Source organism: Cervus canadensis, chromosome 29 (genome assembly GCF_019320065.1).
Source record: "Cervus canadensis isolate Bull #8, Minnesota chromosome 29, ASM1932006v1, whole genome shotgun sequence".
Classification (NCBI taxonomy): domain Eukaryota; kingdom Metazoa; phylum Chordata; class Mammalia; order Artiodactyla; family Cervidae; genus Cervus; species Cervus canadensis.
Genome location: NC_057414.1, coordinates 1,604,412 through 1,621,228, shown reverse-complemented (window position 1 = coordinate 1,621,228; position 16,817 = coordinate 1,604,412). Strand labels below are relative to the sequence as shown.

The 16,817-nt window shown below is 39.2% G+C and overlaps 1 protein-coding gene across 2 annotated transcripts in view; it reads right to left on the bottom strand.

The window, feature by feature from the left end:
* Positions 1–16,817, bottom strand: part of CTSC (cathepsin C) — a 40,771-nt gene that overhangs the window by 20,227 nt on the left and 3,727 nt on the right. Inside the window, exons 3-4 of one of the 2 annotated variants that reach the window (XM_043452316.1) lie at positions 13,117–13,201; positions 8,972–11,461 (exon numbers count right to left, since the gene is read on the bottom strand). The exons of the other annotated variant lie outside the window; for it this stretch is intronic. Coding sequence (XP_043308251.1) covers positions 11,451–11,461; positions 13,117–13,201 — 96 coding nt within the window. The 3' untranslated portion in view covers positions 8,972–11,450. Of the gene's footprint in view, positions 1–8,971; positions 11,462–13,116; positions 13,202–16,817 lie in introns of those variants that run through there. 2 annotated transcript variants of the gene reach the window in all.

The window sequence follows — 16,817 nt, the reverse complement described above, 5'->3', positions numbered from 1 at the left end:
GCCTGGAGAACCCCAGGGACAGAGGGGCCTGGTGGGCTACAGTCCGTGGGATTGTGAAGTCAGATATGACTTAGTGACTGTGTAACAACATGGTGTTTAAAATGCATGGTCTTAGAATCCACAAGAGCTAGGTCTGGATGCTGGGATTCACCACCCAGTAGGCTGCACTGGGTGAGTGACTGCGGGATACTCACATGTACATTTTGCTCTGTCTTGGTGCTTCATGATACTGTGAAGCTCGCATCACTACCCCGAGCTAAGAATATCTCCACAAGCATAGGTTTGACTCACCATTCCTCATGTCCCTGCTAAAGCCCCAACTTAAGACAAAGGAACACTGAAATAAAGGTCTAGGATATGATCGGGCTGCAACTCTGGAGGGTATGTCACATGAAAAAGTTCATAAAGTTCCTATTTTTTATGCTGAAGTACCTGAAACTATTTTCATTGATTAAAGCCATCTAACGTTGGTAACCTCATATGATGCGGACAGGCCAGGCAGGGTTAGGCCACTGCTCCCCCCACCACTGCTGTAGAATTCAAAAAGACATGCACCCCAATCTTCATTGCAACACTATTCACAACAGCCAGGACATGGAAGCAACCTAAATGTCCATCGACAGATGAATAAAGAAGATGTGGTACATATATACAAAGGAATATTACTCAGCCATAAAAAGGAACAGTCAGTTCCAGTGAGGTGGATGAACTCAGAGCTTGTTATAAGGAGTGAAGTTAAGTCAGAAAAAAAAACAAATACCATACATTAATGCATATGTATGGAAACTAGAAAAATAATACTGGTGAACCTATTTGCGGGGAAGGAAATGGAGACACAGACATAGAGAACAGACTTGTGGATACATCAGGGGAAGGAGAGGGTGGAATGAATTGAGAACATAGCATTGACATGTATATACCCATCACTGAACATAAAATAGACAGCTGATGGGAAGCTGCTATATAACACAGGGAGCCCAGCCTGGCATTCTGTGATGACCTACAAGGGTTGGATGGGCGAGAGGAGGGAGGCTCATGTGGGGGGGCTTGTGGGCTAAGTCACTTCAGTTGTGTCTGACTCTGTGCAACCCCATGGACTATAGCCCGCCAGGCTCCTCTGTTCATGGGATTCTCCAGGCAAGAACACTGGAGAGGGTTGCCGTGGTCTTCTCCAGGGGAATCCTCCCCACACAGGGGTTGATCCCATGTCTCTTACAGGTCCTACACTGGCAGGCAGGTTCTTCACCACTAGTGCCACCTGGGAAGTCCCACATGGGGAGGGGTTTTATGTATAAAATTATGACGATCTGCATTACTATACAGCAGAAACCAATAACATTGTAAAGCAATTTTCCTCCAATTAAAAAAAAAAGTAATCTGACAAGGCTTTAAGAGTTTTCCAGATAACCTTGTTGAAAGTATCATATGCACATGAATGAAAAAAAAAAAAAAAAAAACACTGAACACAGGAGGATGTTCATCACTGTGGAAGAGGCTGGAGAAGGCTGCTTGCTTTTATAAACAGCACTGCTGGAACTCAGCCAGCCTCCTTGTTTATCGTATCTTGACTCTGGCTGCTTCGGTGCAACAGAGCAGGAGTGAGGTGCTGCAACAGAGGCTGTAAGGCTCATAAAAACTATCTACTCTGCGAGAAAATGTGCTGACCTCTCTGTCTAGAACAATTTAAAAAAAAAAAGAGAGAGAACCTGGGAATTCCCTGGCAGTTCAGTGGTTAGGACTCCACACACCCACCACCGAGGGCCCAGTGTTGAGTCCTGCTGCAGTTCATGGGGTAACAAAGAGTCAGACACGACTGGGTGCCTGGACAACAACAACAGGGAAATAAAATCCTACAACTTCGCAGCGTGTCCAAAGGAAAAACAAAACAACCCAAGACCTATTAACAGGAAAAAAATGACAAGATGGTACTTAAGTGGAATGTAAATATCTAAAATTTTTTATTAATATCAAATATGGTTTTTAAAAAATGAAAGGTGAAAACAGCCTTTGGGTGGGATTTTCTTGGTTATTTATTTATTTTTTATTTTTCTTGGTTATTTATACAAAATAGTTATATTAAAAAGTTATATAAAAACTTTTAACTTTATAAAGTTATATATTTATAAAAAGACAGATTTTGTAAAGCTCATCACTTTAAAAAAAATTCTCCTATTTCCTAAGAATGAGAAACATGCCAACAAAGTCCTAGAAAAAAACATCTATGAGGGATGGCCCAGATGTTGCTAGAATAACTTTGCTCTGGCTGGGATTATGGTTAAGTTTCTTGAAAAAAACAAACAAACATTATTTATATATCCTATTGGACTGCAAGGAGATCAAGCCAATGAATCGTAAAGGAAATCAACCCTGAATATTCATTGGAAGGACTGATGCTGAAGCTGAAGCTCCAACATTTTGGCTACCTGATGCAGAGAGTGGATTCACTGGAAAAGACCCGGATGCTGGGAAAGACTGAAGGCAGGAGGAGAAGAGGGTATCTCCAACTCAACGGACATGAATTTCAACAAACTCCAGGAGATGGTAGAGGACAGGAAAGCCTGGCGTGCTATAGTTCATGGGATCGCAGAGACAAAAGTGACTCAGCAGCTGAACAACAAGCCCTTTCACTTATATATCAAATACTTCTTGGTCACATGAGATTTCCCAGGCATCACGCTCAGTGCTAGCCATGCCCACACTGTATACTGATGTAGCTCCAGACCTTAAGACAATGGGAACTCCATGAAATATGCAAACATGTAATTAATGGGGTTATTTGTCTGAAGCAAAACCATGTGGTTCAAAGTTAACCATGCTTCGAAAAGCCTGGGAAATTTCCCCAGCAATTTAGATCATAGATGAAATGACTTTCCCAACATACCAAAAGTTCAAGTCATTCAAGTTAGAAGAAATGCGCCCCATGTATTACATCAGTGTGGCTTTGTTTGCCTAGTTGGCACAGTTAGTCATAGTTATAAACATGATCGCTAATACAAAATGAATTTCCCTTTGAGGGGAAGGCTGAGTTGTTACTTTGACTGGAGAAGAAAAAAAAAAAATCCTTGAAACATGACCAACTGTGCTAAAGATCTTTACCGTTCATATTGATCAATGACTCTATACCCTTCATTATCAATATTATGGAACTACAGGATCTTAACATTTACTTATCACATCATACTTTATATACATTTTACAGATTACTCATAAATCTTAGAGGCTCAACAGAACATAAAGGTATTGACTTGGGGGACAGAAAAGAGACCTAAAAGAGGTGGCTGAACTAGAATTTAGAACCAAGGACCCTAGAACCAAGTGTTCTTCCCAAATACCAGGCACCAACCACTTCCTTATACACTCCGTCTTCTCACAGAGTGCCAGAAAAACAAACATACAAGTCAATGGCCAAAAACACTGAGAGGAGATACCTAGAAACCACACAGGAAAGGCTGAAGTAATCTGCAAAGGGTTTTCGTCTATAGTATGTGTTTCAAAATGATTCTTTGGTATACTGTTCTCATGGGGAGAAAAAAAGAAAAAGGAGACTTTGTAAAGTTAAATAGAGAAGATATAATTAAAGTATGAGTTCAAATGTTGTAAGAATCATTGCTTTATTCATTATTTCCTTTAAAAAAAAAAGTTGGAAATTAACTGGCTCTCATGAGTCAGATTCAAATTGTTGCCCCACACATCTTAAGGGTCACCTAAATTCTCCATCCAAGGAGAGACCCACATGGCTAAAGGTCATCTAATTTCACCTAAATTTTTACCTAATTTTTAAATTTTTGTTTCACCTAAATGTTTGTTTCATATAATTTCATCTAAGACCCACACATCTAAAGGTCATCTAATTTCACCTGAATTTTTGTCAAAGATTTTTGATTCAGAGCAGAAGTAGAGGACATAGTCTGCAGGCTTGACTCCTAAATGGCATCCAGTTCTGCCTCTCACAGGCTGTGTAACCCTGAGCAAGTTACTTACCCTTTCGCTAATTTCAATGTCCTCATCTGCAAAATCAGGATGGTATAACAGACTCAGCCTCACAGGCTGTATTTTATAAACACTAACCCCTTTAATTTCACAGTAGCCCATGAGAGCTATTCTTTCCACATAAGCACTGTTCTCACAGTGAACAGGATTTCTTGCTTCTTTGGACACTAGCAGTAGAAAGCAATTAGTTACTGGATGAGTGAATAAATAAATGAATAACAGAAAGAACAAGAAATGCCAAATTCTACTTAAACAGTAACACGAGAAACTCAGAAAAGTTTATAATTAAAAGTGTGATACTTTTATAATTACAAAGGGGTTGCAGAGACTCAAGTTCTGACTCCTAGTATGACGACAGGAATGTCAATTTTTCCTCTCCAAACCTGTTTCCTTACCTGTAAACTTAAGCTGACCTGAAAGTTCCAAAATATCCCTTCAAGTTCCCTAACTGCACAGTCTTTACATCTATGGTTTTCTTATTATTCAAAAGTAGGTAAATAAGTTAGACTCCCAGCTTACACAGAGCATCTATACATTCTCTAAACGTGCTTGTGAGTCGCTCACTTGTGTCTGACTCTCTGCAACCCCATGAACTGTATCCCTCCAGGCTCCTCTGTCCATGGGATTCTCCAGGCAAGAAGACTGGAGTAGGTAGCCACTCCCTTCTCCAGGGCATAATCCTGACCCAAGGATCAAACCCGAGTCACCTGCATTGCAGGCAGATTCTTTACCATCTGAGCCACCAGGGAAGCCCCATCTAAACATTCTAAGTGATCCAAAATAATCCTAAAAAACTGTAACTGCTTTCACTCAAGCAAATTACCAAGAGATGCTATATCCATTTATGTACAATTTTTAATACATTAATTTGATGGAATTATTTTCTATTTAAAATTTTTATTTTATATTATTCTGTAGTTTTCCCAACCTAAAATAATATGGTTTTCTTTTAGAACCTGAAATTGCCTTATGAAGGCAATACCACTATGCAGGACAGCTGTATCTTAGTAGAAAAGAGATATTTAACCCACCCCAGAAGCCAAGCACTCAGTACCTTGAGAGGACCATGCACTATGCCCCCATTATTTTCTTGAATATTCTCAGTATTGCTATCATTTTTTTTTTCTGCTCCTGTAAAATACATCTTATGTGATTTCTGAAAATATTACCCAGTAGGAAATTGAAGTTTTGGCCACACTATCCAGCTTGAAATGTAGTCAAAATTTTTTCTAACCATTTTCATTTATTTTGTTTATATCAATACTGACTTGCACAAATGAGATAATTTAAGTTTCTATTCATCGATGCCAGTTTCCATTGCAACACATAGATAATCACACAGAATCTGAAGAAATCACAAATCCTAGCACTTAAGTCTAGAAAACTAGTAGCATTCCGTAACTATCCATTTGCTTCTTCAGAATTATCGTGGAGCTGCCATCCTGAAAGCCGCCCTTCTTCAGTTTCCTGTTCATTTTATCAACTATTCACCTCCATCCAATTACCCAGCAATGCTAACCAACTGAAAAAGGAAAGGCTGGGATATTTTAGAACTTAAGTTCTTTATCCTGGATCTCTTTCTCAACTGCTTTTTGACACTAAGGGTGAGAAAATCACTTATACCTTTTGTTCCACTGTTTTCCTGATTACATTCGCAAATATTTGAAAACTTCCTTTATGTAACGCACTGGCTATAAGAAAAAACACTCTTTAGTAAAAAGGATTTTGCCCTTTAAATTCCCGTTCTTCCACTTATCATTTATGTAACATTGGACAAGTCACAATTAAGGAGCCTCAATTTCGCCAGCTGGTAACAGGTATGATAGCTACTTCATTGGATTCCTATCAAGGATAAAGATGACACTGACGTCAAGAGTTTAAAAACTTATAAAACACTAAACAAGTAACAATATAAACAGTACCATCTGTTACCATGGGGGATACGAAGCTGTTAAGGCTTTATTCATGTCATCAAAGAACCTATACTCTCAAACCCAACTCTCAATTGAGCAGCTGATAAAAGTTTTACTTTGTCAACCAGTGGTTTTCCAAAATGAGAAGATAATCCACTAAAATATTAGAAAATTTTATAATTTATATTTATATTTGTAATATAGAAATAAAACTGAAAACCAACTTCCACTATGATTTTATATACAAAGTAACACTGATATGCCCACATAGTTCCAGTGTCAGACGTTCACCTGTTAAACGCAGCGTGCTGCCTATAAGATGGCTAGAACATGGCATATTCCCACTCATGTGTGCCAGCTTAAATTCATGCACAGCTGATGTAATTAAACTAACTCACACAAAATGAACAAGTGGCTTCAAATAACACTTACAAGGAAAACAGGATTTGCAAATACTAATGATGTAATTTGGCTTCCCTCATAGCTCAGTTGATAAAGAATCCGCCTGCAATGCAGGAGACCTGGGTTCGATCCCTGAGTTGGGAAGATCCCCTGGAGAAGGGAAAGGCTACCCACTCCAGTATTCTAGCCTGGAGAATTCCAGGGACTGTACAGTCCATGGGGTTGCAAAGAGTCGGACACGACTGAGTGACTTTCACTCACTCAAAGATGTAAATATAAGAAAACATAAGAAAACAATAACAATGCTTACATTTGCCCTGATCCTGGAATGAGTTTTGCCAGCCACATTAAAAATTAAGTTTTTGAAAACAGATGTTTTGAAATGGTTACATCACTCCAATATTAACTTTTTAATCTGTTTTTCAATAAATCAAATATCTCAGTTTTAACATGTCCATTAAATTGCTATCACTTAACACTAAACATCATTTAAACACCACACAGTAATTCTTCTAAACTCTACCTGTGACATTTTCGTACTTTTAACAATGTGTCAAAGCTGAAATTCTTTACTTAAAAGACTCTAATTAGAAAATTGCTTCCAAATGTTGAAAACTGGCAGTAATAAAAATAATTGGTAACAGAAATCCTTACATTGCCTTTGACAACAAACTCATGACAATGAAACATACTTTTACATTGTTTCCAGAGAATAGTATGGTGAAGTATATTTTGGCAGGACAGGTTTTTACAACAATAAATACATCAAGTATTATTTCATCATTTAATATTACTTCATATGTTTGATAGCAAACATATTAGTATGGTAGTGCAGGTGTATGTATTCATACTGTGGGGGCTTCCCCAGTGACTCAGTAATAAAGAATCCCCCTGCCAACGCAGGAGACATGGGTTCAAGCCCTGAGTCGGGAAGATCCCCTGGAGAAGGAAATGGCAACCCACGGCAGTATTCTTGCCTGGAAAATTCCATGGACAGAGGCGCCTGGCAGGCTCTAGTCCGTGGGGTCACAAAAAAGAGTCAGACACATCTTAGTGACTAAACAACAATACATACTGTGGCCTAAACAACAAGACATACTGTGGAATATACAAGAAAAAAAAATCCGGACATGTAGGTCTAATCCATCAAGCACCATTTCAGAAAAGAATACTTTGTATGACGTTAAATGATTTGATGATGCACTGAACACGCAGAGAGATTTCCTTCCAGCAGTACGGAAGAACTGTGTTTACTCCATTTTCTGCCCTTCATGTATGGTGTCTGCCTCCGCGAGTGCAGATTAACTGTCTGCACAGGCCGTTGGTCTGGAGTGCCAATACAGCCTTTAGATGCCAACAGAGAGAGCGAGGCACACCTTCCTAAACAGGTATTTTGCCAGGATGGTCACATCTTTCACCAACAAACTTCCCTATGTCATTTCAAGGATTCCTTCTAGTTTTCTGCCCACCATTCCAGCTTGACCATTTATTTTAAAAGTTGAATTTTAATGAATTGCGAAACTGATAGGAAATTATGGCAGTGGTCGCAACCAAATAATTTCTACCATTTTACTTAAGGAATTGGCAATTAGATTTAATGTGAAAATGGAGGGTCACAGATTTATTTCCAGAGCTGAGAAGATGCCCCTTTAAACCAAAATGTAGGTTCCAGAATAGTTAAGAAAACAGCAATTTGATCCTCAGCAAGGTAACCAAAGTCCCTTGGCTCATTCCTCACTTACTTGCTCATAAACTCTTAAGATGTAAGGTTGAGAGAAATCTCAGAATTCATTGACTCTAGCACTGATGCTGAAGCTGAAGTTCCAATACTCTGGCCACCTGATGCAAAGAGCCAACCCACTGGAAAAGACCCTGATGTTGGGAAAGATTGAGGGCAGGAGAAGAAGCGGGCAACAGAGGATGAGATGGTTGGATGGCATCACCGACTCAATGGACCTGAGTTTGAGCAAGCTCCAGGAGACAGTGAAGGCCAAGGAAGCCTGGCGAGCTGCCGTTCATGAAGTCGCAAAGAGTCAGACACAACTGAGCTACTGGACAATAACAACCTTCAGCTGGTGCTTCTCAAGGGCTGGGGCACAGATAACCCACAGCATCCTAAGCAAATAAGAATCCTTGGTTATCTAGGGTTTGAGGAACCACTGTAGACACTAATAAAGCTCAGTACTTCCCGACAGCTAATTTGCATGCATGCTCAGTCACTCAGCTGTGTCCAACTCTCTGAGATTCCATGTACTAGAGCCCGCCAGGCCCCTCTGTCCATGGGATTCTCCAGGCAGGAATACTGGAGTGGGTTGCTATTTCCTTCTCCAGGCGATCTTCCTGACACAGGGATCAAACCTGCATCTCCTGCATCAGATTCTTTACCACTGAGCCACCTGGGAAGCCCAACAGCTAATTTAGTTTTTAGTAATTTGGAAAGTTATAAGTTTATTATTTTTAACTCTGGGTTTCATCTTAGCCTCTATAGTCTCACACAAAAAATAAAAAATGACAAATAAGCAGAATAAAATTTTAAGAGTCTCATCCCTTTTCTACGAAGTCATTCAACAAATATGGCTTCAGGGTCCACCATAGCTTCTAATGGACACAAAGGCAAAAATACTTTCAGAAACGCAACAATGAAACAGGAGAACAACACAATGATATATTATTCAATTTTCTTTCTTTTACAAATATTTATTGAAGGTCTATTATTTATCACACAGTGTGCTATACATACGGAATAAAAAGGTCAGTAATACAGAGTTGATCACTGCCCTCAAGGAGTTTAAAAATCAGAGAAAAGGACAAACAGGCAATTACAACAGAGAATGCTAACAGTAATCTATTACGGGTACTTCTAACACAGATACCTCCAACTTTGTACCCAGGTCTTCTACAATCAAAATAAACATTAGATGCAAAGTTACTCAAAGAAGCCACTTTGGGAAAAAAACACTTTGGTAGGGGTGATTTTAAATGCCTTACTAAATATATACACATTTGTTCCTTTCTCAGTATTTACATCCAGTCAGTTTGAAAATACACAACTCTTACAGAACACTGGAGGCATGTAACATGATATATTTTTTAGAACAGAGAACCAAAAATATAAACATAGCACCATTCCTGATTTGTGCTTCTAGAACCCTACAGAATTAATGTTTTGAAAGCTGGTATTACTTCTGAAGTCTTTGAAAAGACTAGAAAAATGTGGATAATTTTCCCAAGTTCCCAGATAAAGTTCTACATACATTAGAATCTGAAGAAATACAGGCTTTCAGTCTGGAAGCAAATGACATGGTCAAGTCACTCCTTTCACAGCAGAGTGAGTACTACCAGGTCAGAGATCCCTGCCAAGTACAACTGGGACCAACATAATGGCATCCATCCCAGTAATGGAGAGCTGGGGAACAGCACAGATGTGGCGCCAAGAACCTGAGTGATAAAGAATTTTCAGGATGGAAGAAAGTATCCAGGTAGCAGTTGGATGTACTGTTCCTTAGGTTTTATAAGACACAACCTTCCCAGAACAGCAGACCAGTGCCTCTCAAATGGCATAATTATCTGAACCAATAAAGTAAAGATGACAACCTACCATCTAGAGAAAGATTTCTCCACCCAAGGAGTAATTCAAGGGATGCAGAAAAGTCCTCCTGGGAAACATGAATTGGGTGGAGCCCCAGGCCTTTGGTTTGCCAAGGCTGATGTTGAATCAGCTCTAAACGGCTGAGGAGGAAGCCAGTCCATTGTCCAGCAGGAAAGAACTACAGGCGGCAAAGGCTCTGGACAACGGCTTAATGACGAGAAGTAAGCTTGGCAAGGGTACTTAATTCGAAGCTTGTAAAACTCTCCTTCAATTTGGAGAACTATAAAAGGGAGGAGAAAGTAAACTTTTGTCTTGCATAAAGGGACCTAGGCTTAGGAAAGACAATGAGTAGCCTCATGTGGTAAGGAAATCTAAGCTTCAGGCCAGTTCTCCTCCTAAAATTTTAACAAGAGCAATGCAGTGCATTGAACTAACATTTGGGATTCACCAGAAAATCTCCCCAAATGTGACTTGAAGTACCAATATTTTTTTCTGAAACAAACTTGACAAATAGCCCGTATCATTTTACAATTAGAAGCTGTGTGGGACCTCCCTGGTGGTCCGGTGATGAAGACTCCACACTTCAGTACAGGGAGTGTGGGTTCGATTCCTGGTTGAGAAACTAAGATGCCACATGCACGGCCAAAGAAATTTAAAAAAATAACAAAATAAAAAAAAACAAAACAAACAGAAGCTGTCTGAGCTTAAGCACTCTATGAGAGTAATTTTCCTTATCTGAAAACGGAAGCTAATAATATCTACTTCACAGGATATTTGTAAAGCATGTTAAGCTCTTAGCACAAGACTGGCATCTAAGTAAAAAAAAATACAGCCCGCCCCCCGTCCCAAATATATTAATCATACCATCTTTCTGGGCAGGGGCACTGCAGATCTATGATCTGCAAAAAGAGACCCTTTGGCAGTTCAGCTTATCTCAGAAAGCCCCCTCCCCCAAACATGTCTTCCCTGGGACCATCCTATAATGCATCTGTGCATCTCAAGATACTCTGAAGCTTGATTTTCTTCTTATAACATGTGTTGGGGCTCCTGAAGGTCATTAGAGAAAGAGAAGGCACGTGGGAAGACCATTTTAACTGTGAGTAAAATCTGCACAAAATACAACAACAAATTCAAGTCCTAAGCAGTTTGGGGGAAAAAAAAAAAATCACTCCAACAAAAGGACATTCAAAAGAGAAAAAAATACAAAAGAACCAAAACCCTTGTGTTGCATATCATGGCTTTCATTCAAAGGCTGGAGGATAAAGCCACCTAAGACTTGCAGAACTTTCCTTTTTCCTGCTTGGTCTCTGGTTGCTCACATTCCAAAATGGCGGTGGCTGCTTTCCAAGGAAAGGATCGGAGGGCAGCTGCCTCGGAGGTAGGTACCAGGACTCCTCTGCACGTTACGTGCCCTGAGAGACTCCAGAGGGACTGCGGCTGCCAGAGGCCTCTGCTAGCTGTCAGAGGGAGGCAGGTCCACTGTCGGCGCCATTCTGCCTCTTAGCCCCAAAGTCTGTTTTTGGCTGTGGTTTTAAAAGAGCCGCTCAACAGACGCTCTATTTAATAACTAAAAGACAATGAAAACTAGAGTTACAAGCCAACAAGGATCATACTGTCTCTTAAAAAATGCTTAAACATATTCATTTCTTTAAGTGAAAAAAAAAAATACCAGTACTTAGTATTTCAAATGCTGGTATTTTTTTTTTTAATGTTATTTAAGACATTCACAAAAAAGCCACTGTTCTCAAAAGCTGAATGCTTAAGCAACACAAACTGTGCGTGCAGCCAACATGCTCAAGAAGCGCATGCAGATGAATTTCAAATTAAATGCTACCGAATAAGCCTAATATAGCTTTTGAATATAGATAAGAAACCGCCTAATCTAGCAACCTAGACATAATAACATGTATATCTTACAAATTCTAAATGTAGGCTTAATGCTATTTTGATCAATATTTCTAGGTACAAGGCTACTTATCCCATTTACAAAGTAAATACTAGGATCTATCTTTTCTACCGGTAGAAGCATCTCCCCAGTTAGGAGAAAGAATGAGAGCTTTAAGACAGAATTTTATAAACCGCATTCTGAAAATATCTTTTTTTTTTTGAGGAAAATGTGGTAAACTTTGAAAAAATTTTCTATTGTATCTCCCTCCTCAGCTACAGCATAATAAAGATTCTGAGAAGTTCTGAAAAGAAGCTATTTAACACAGTCTACACTTACTCAACTACCAGAAATAAATTCAGAAAGAAGAGCTTATTGGTTCCAGCTCTAATTTTCACTTTGATCTGTTATTAGTGGTTGCCTGGAACCTTTAGAGCTTAACAAAACGAAATGACACAACTTAGGAACGATTTTTTCCTGGCAGATGTGTGGCCCACTGCTGGCCCATTAAACAGCCTGAAAAATGCTGACACAGGATAAGGCTATGGTGCTTTCAACACCTGCCCCAGTTCCCTTTTTCATATCTCATTTCCTTACTTAGGAGCTAAGTAAAAGAGGAAGGGAAAGGGGAAAGACTGTTACATAAAATGCTAGGGAGGGCAAGTCCCCATTAGCTTTTCTATCTCTCACCGCCTACTTTTCCATCAAAATTTTAGCCATTGAAATTTATAGATCCAGGGACAGCAGTGATTTAAGCATCTATTCTGAAAGTATGAGGAGAATTTACACAGTAAAAAAAGATCCTCTTCTCCCCAGCCAATAGTCTGTTCTGAGAAGGAACCAGTTTAAAAAGACACAGGTGATGTCTCATAGGGATGAGTGACAGGTATGTTAATTTCTTGGGAAGAGCCACCTTTTCTACCGGGAAGACACATCTAAAATGCCATGGTCTCACACAGGTCCCTCTTGAGTCATTTTAGGAAAAGAATGAGTAATCTCAGGCAGCACAGCTACTTCAAGGATGTGAACTGAATTCGGGCCATCCTCTCCTTCACTGGGTCTTTACCTTTTCGGTTTCATGTCCACTTACGAGCATCATGCTTGAGGACGCTAATTTGATGTGTGTAAACAGAGCATACTAAAGTGAAAACACTGCAGGCAGGTAAGAAGCGGCAAATAAGCAGGCTCAAGCAAGAGATCTGTAAGAAAACCATGATCTCTCTATTCTCCAGCTCCCTCTCCCTGATGAAGAAACAAACATGAACTTGCATAAGCCACCGGGGAGGAGGGAAGCTTGCACTTAATAAGAAAGTTAGAAGTATTTCAATGGAGCTCACCCAGCTTGTTCCTCAGATGTGGAATATCATACATCCCCACAGTTCCCAGTTGCATGAAAAACTGACTGATAAGATCAGTGACATCCTATGAAAGGTTTACAATGGAAAACTCAGTCATTAAGTTGAGATAAAGCATCATCATGAAAGAAAACAAATGGCTAGGCGTCTTCTGATTCTTTTCCTCAACTGAAACACTTTTAAAAGTAAACATCAAATTATTTAAAAGAAAGACAAACACCTCATTTTGGTGTATTCAATCTATATTAAAGCAGGTAAATCTATCCCAATAATACTCTGAAAGTTGAATTGTTAAATCTTAAAAATAAACCCAGAAGGCACAATGGAAAAGACCACACAAGACTCCCAAATCCTTTGCTGTAGAAAACACATGATTTCTGGCTGTTGTGACAAGCTTGAAACTTACAAGTCACTAGCACACAAAATGGGCAAATAAATCCTCTGGTATGGATTTCCCAACATACTACCTTTGTTTTGAGTACCAAGCTGCTTTAGAAATATTCACGGTAGAGTATTTAGCTTACAGTTCTACTAAGACTGGTAGGTCCCAGACACAAAACTCAATTAGAAATCAGTGAACTTTGTTTTAACTATCACCAAATAAGCTTTTCAGCCATTCTGAGTCTAGCTTCTCTTCTATGTACTTTCTTCAGCCCTTGAATAGCTTAATCTTCAAAATATAAACTGAGTTCATTCTCTACTGCTCCCTTTTACAGCCTCAGAAAGTAAAAGAAGGAACAGCAAAAGGTTAGAAAGCCTATTCCACTGAAGGGTATTCTTTGGAGCTGGGTCTGTTTCACACCGCTTCCTTCCTTGGCAATCAGGTAGAGGACAGCGGAGAGGAGCGTTACACATGCTCATGGTAAAAAATGAACAAAGTACACAAAAGCATAAAGGAGAAAAACTAATCAATTACCTACCCATCACAAAGTCAGTCATAATTAAACATCCTTTATATTGTTTTGTTACATTGTGTGTTTTCATAAAAGAAGTTGGCTGTTTTTCACCTGCAAGTACTTTTCATTTGCAGATGTGTTGGACTTACAATCAAACGGCAATGCTATTAAAAGATGATAGTCTTAGAAACTGGCCTGTGGCCAGCACATTATTTTAAGGGAAAACTGAATTCAAATGTCTCTAGGAAAGTTTTCATTTCATAGGCCATAAATCAAATTACTCCTTACTGCTTCACATAAGGTTGTTTCAGATGCTTAGGTATCTGCCTAGGTGAGCCCTAAATTCATTTGAGTTTGTAACCCCCACAGAGTGTTCTGATAACTGAATCTACAGTGAAAGTTGAGTAGGAAAAAGTGTCTTTCAAAAATATAAACCTAGTGCTTCCTGCCTGACTCACACAGTGCATAAACTTTCAGCGTCAAGATTTCCTTCCAGACTTTTATCGAGCTTGAGATCATACATTTAAAAAAAAAAATCATCCTACTCCACTGCACATTTCTTAAGCAGTTAAAAACCAAGGGAAAAAGGGCCTAAGAACAAATCATGAAAAATTCTGCTTATTCTCCAGATGAGGCCTGAATAAGGAGAACTTAATACAGCAAGTTCCTGGCAATAAAAGTGGTACCACACGGCTCCAAAGTTGGCATGTAGGGAGAACGATGTAGAAGCTTCTGCTCTGAACTGCAGGCTGATCTGGGGGTTGAGGAGTAGGAACCTAACAGGATACCTCGCCTGCATCACCTGTTCAACAAACTCCAGCAGGAACAATCCTAAGAAACAATCTCATGAAAGCCTATCTGAAACAGGGCAAAAGGAAACAGTGGGAGAGTCTGTTTTGAGTCAGTGGAGAGACCTGAAATCCAACCGATTCGTAGACTAAACATCGGAGGGCATAAACAACAAACGTTTGTCAGATGTTCCTGCAACAGCAGTTACTTGAGTGGATTACAATAGCAGTTAGCTTATATAGGATAGTTGAACTTGAATAGTAAAATACGGCTTATATTTCGATAATTATTCTTTTTAAAAGATAATTTGCATTTAAAAGTTACTTCTAAAATCAGTAGGAAAAAAAAATCTCACATGCCTATTCATAAATAGGTGGCCTTTGTTGAGTCACACACCCAGCATCGTTTCCCCAGCACCACTGTAGGAAATACCCTAAGGCTTCGGGTAAAGTCCAGCAAGACTTTTATGTGAAAGTGTCCCCCCAAAAGTATTTGTCCTATTATGTAAAGTCATCTCCACTTTATGATTTTTTTCCTAAATTTGTTAAGCTTTGCTGCTCTCCCTTACTTTTCCAGTTGGATTTGCTAAGAGAACATGGCATTTCATCACTCCAGAAAGCATGTTTCTCTGGAACTACTTGATTATGTTGAGAGAAAATTTAAAACCACATATCTTGTTAATGTTCTGCTCTGCTTACCGAAATTATGATACTTATCACATGACCTAACCACAGACTAGAGTGTCTGATTTTTCAGCAGGAAAAGAAAACACAGTCCTGATAATGGTTCTGGTCAAATGGACACTTTAAAAAATATACTGAAATCAGTAGCAGGAGAACACTCTTGTTATTTTTATTCCTAATGAGAGAATGCCATTCAGAAGCACATGATCAGGTAGGATTCTACCCTACAACACAGCATACAGTCACTTACCATTTATGGTTGAGAACACTTATAATCTTATTTGACTTTAAAAAGCCTTTATTTGCCTGTAAAAAATGTTTTGAGGCTACAGAAAAGTGCGAAATCTGCTTACACCTTTGATCTAAAAAGAAATAGAGTTGACCCTTGAACAAAGGAACAACACAGGGTTTGGGGCACCAATCCTACAAGTAGCTGAAAATCCACCAATAATTAACAGTCAGCCCTCCACAAACAGGGTTCCACATCTAAGGTATCAACCAACCTTGGATTCCCATCTGCAGATTTAACTAACCTCAGATCGTGTAGTACTGCAGTCTTTACTGTCGAAAAAAGAAAAAATCTCTGTGTAAGTGGACCCATGAAGTTCAAACCTGTTATTGTTCAAGGGTCAAGTGCACAGAAAGTGTTCTGATTCCTCAGCTACCAGCCATACCCTCTGTCCCCACCACCTCTGGACTCCTATTCAAGCAGACAGCAGACAAACCGATAGGAAAATATTAATGGAGGGGAATGGCCCTTGCCTATTTCTGATTATATCTCGGGTAATTGACAGTGTCATCAGAAGTTTCACTACCAATTTCTCCAAGTCTACAGAAGTGAAGAATGAAAAGTCTTCCAAGCTAAATGGGTAAAACTATTTATTCATCTGTTTATATACTACATCCTATCTTACACTTAAATAATTCAGGCAACCTATTTCTCAACTGAATTCTACTTCACTTTCATGTTTTAAACAAATATCGAGTACCTAGTCTGTGTCCACAGAAGAAAAAAGGAAAGGGGGAAAAGGAGTGGCAAGAGGGAACACAGTAACAATTGATTTGAGTCTCTCTTTCATTGTGCATCAATTCCACAGGCAATTGACTCCCAACCTAAAAGCAATGAACTTTTAAAGGACTGTAACAGAGTACCTATAAGAGGTCTACAGAGCCCTAGGCCTATCAAAATGTAGACCAAGAATTATGTTCAGATGGAATCACATTTACACACTACCACTCTTAACAATTTTTAAAAATACACAGTATCTATAGGGTGACAGTATCTAGGGGTGATAATAAAAAATATTTAATAAAT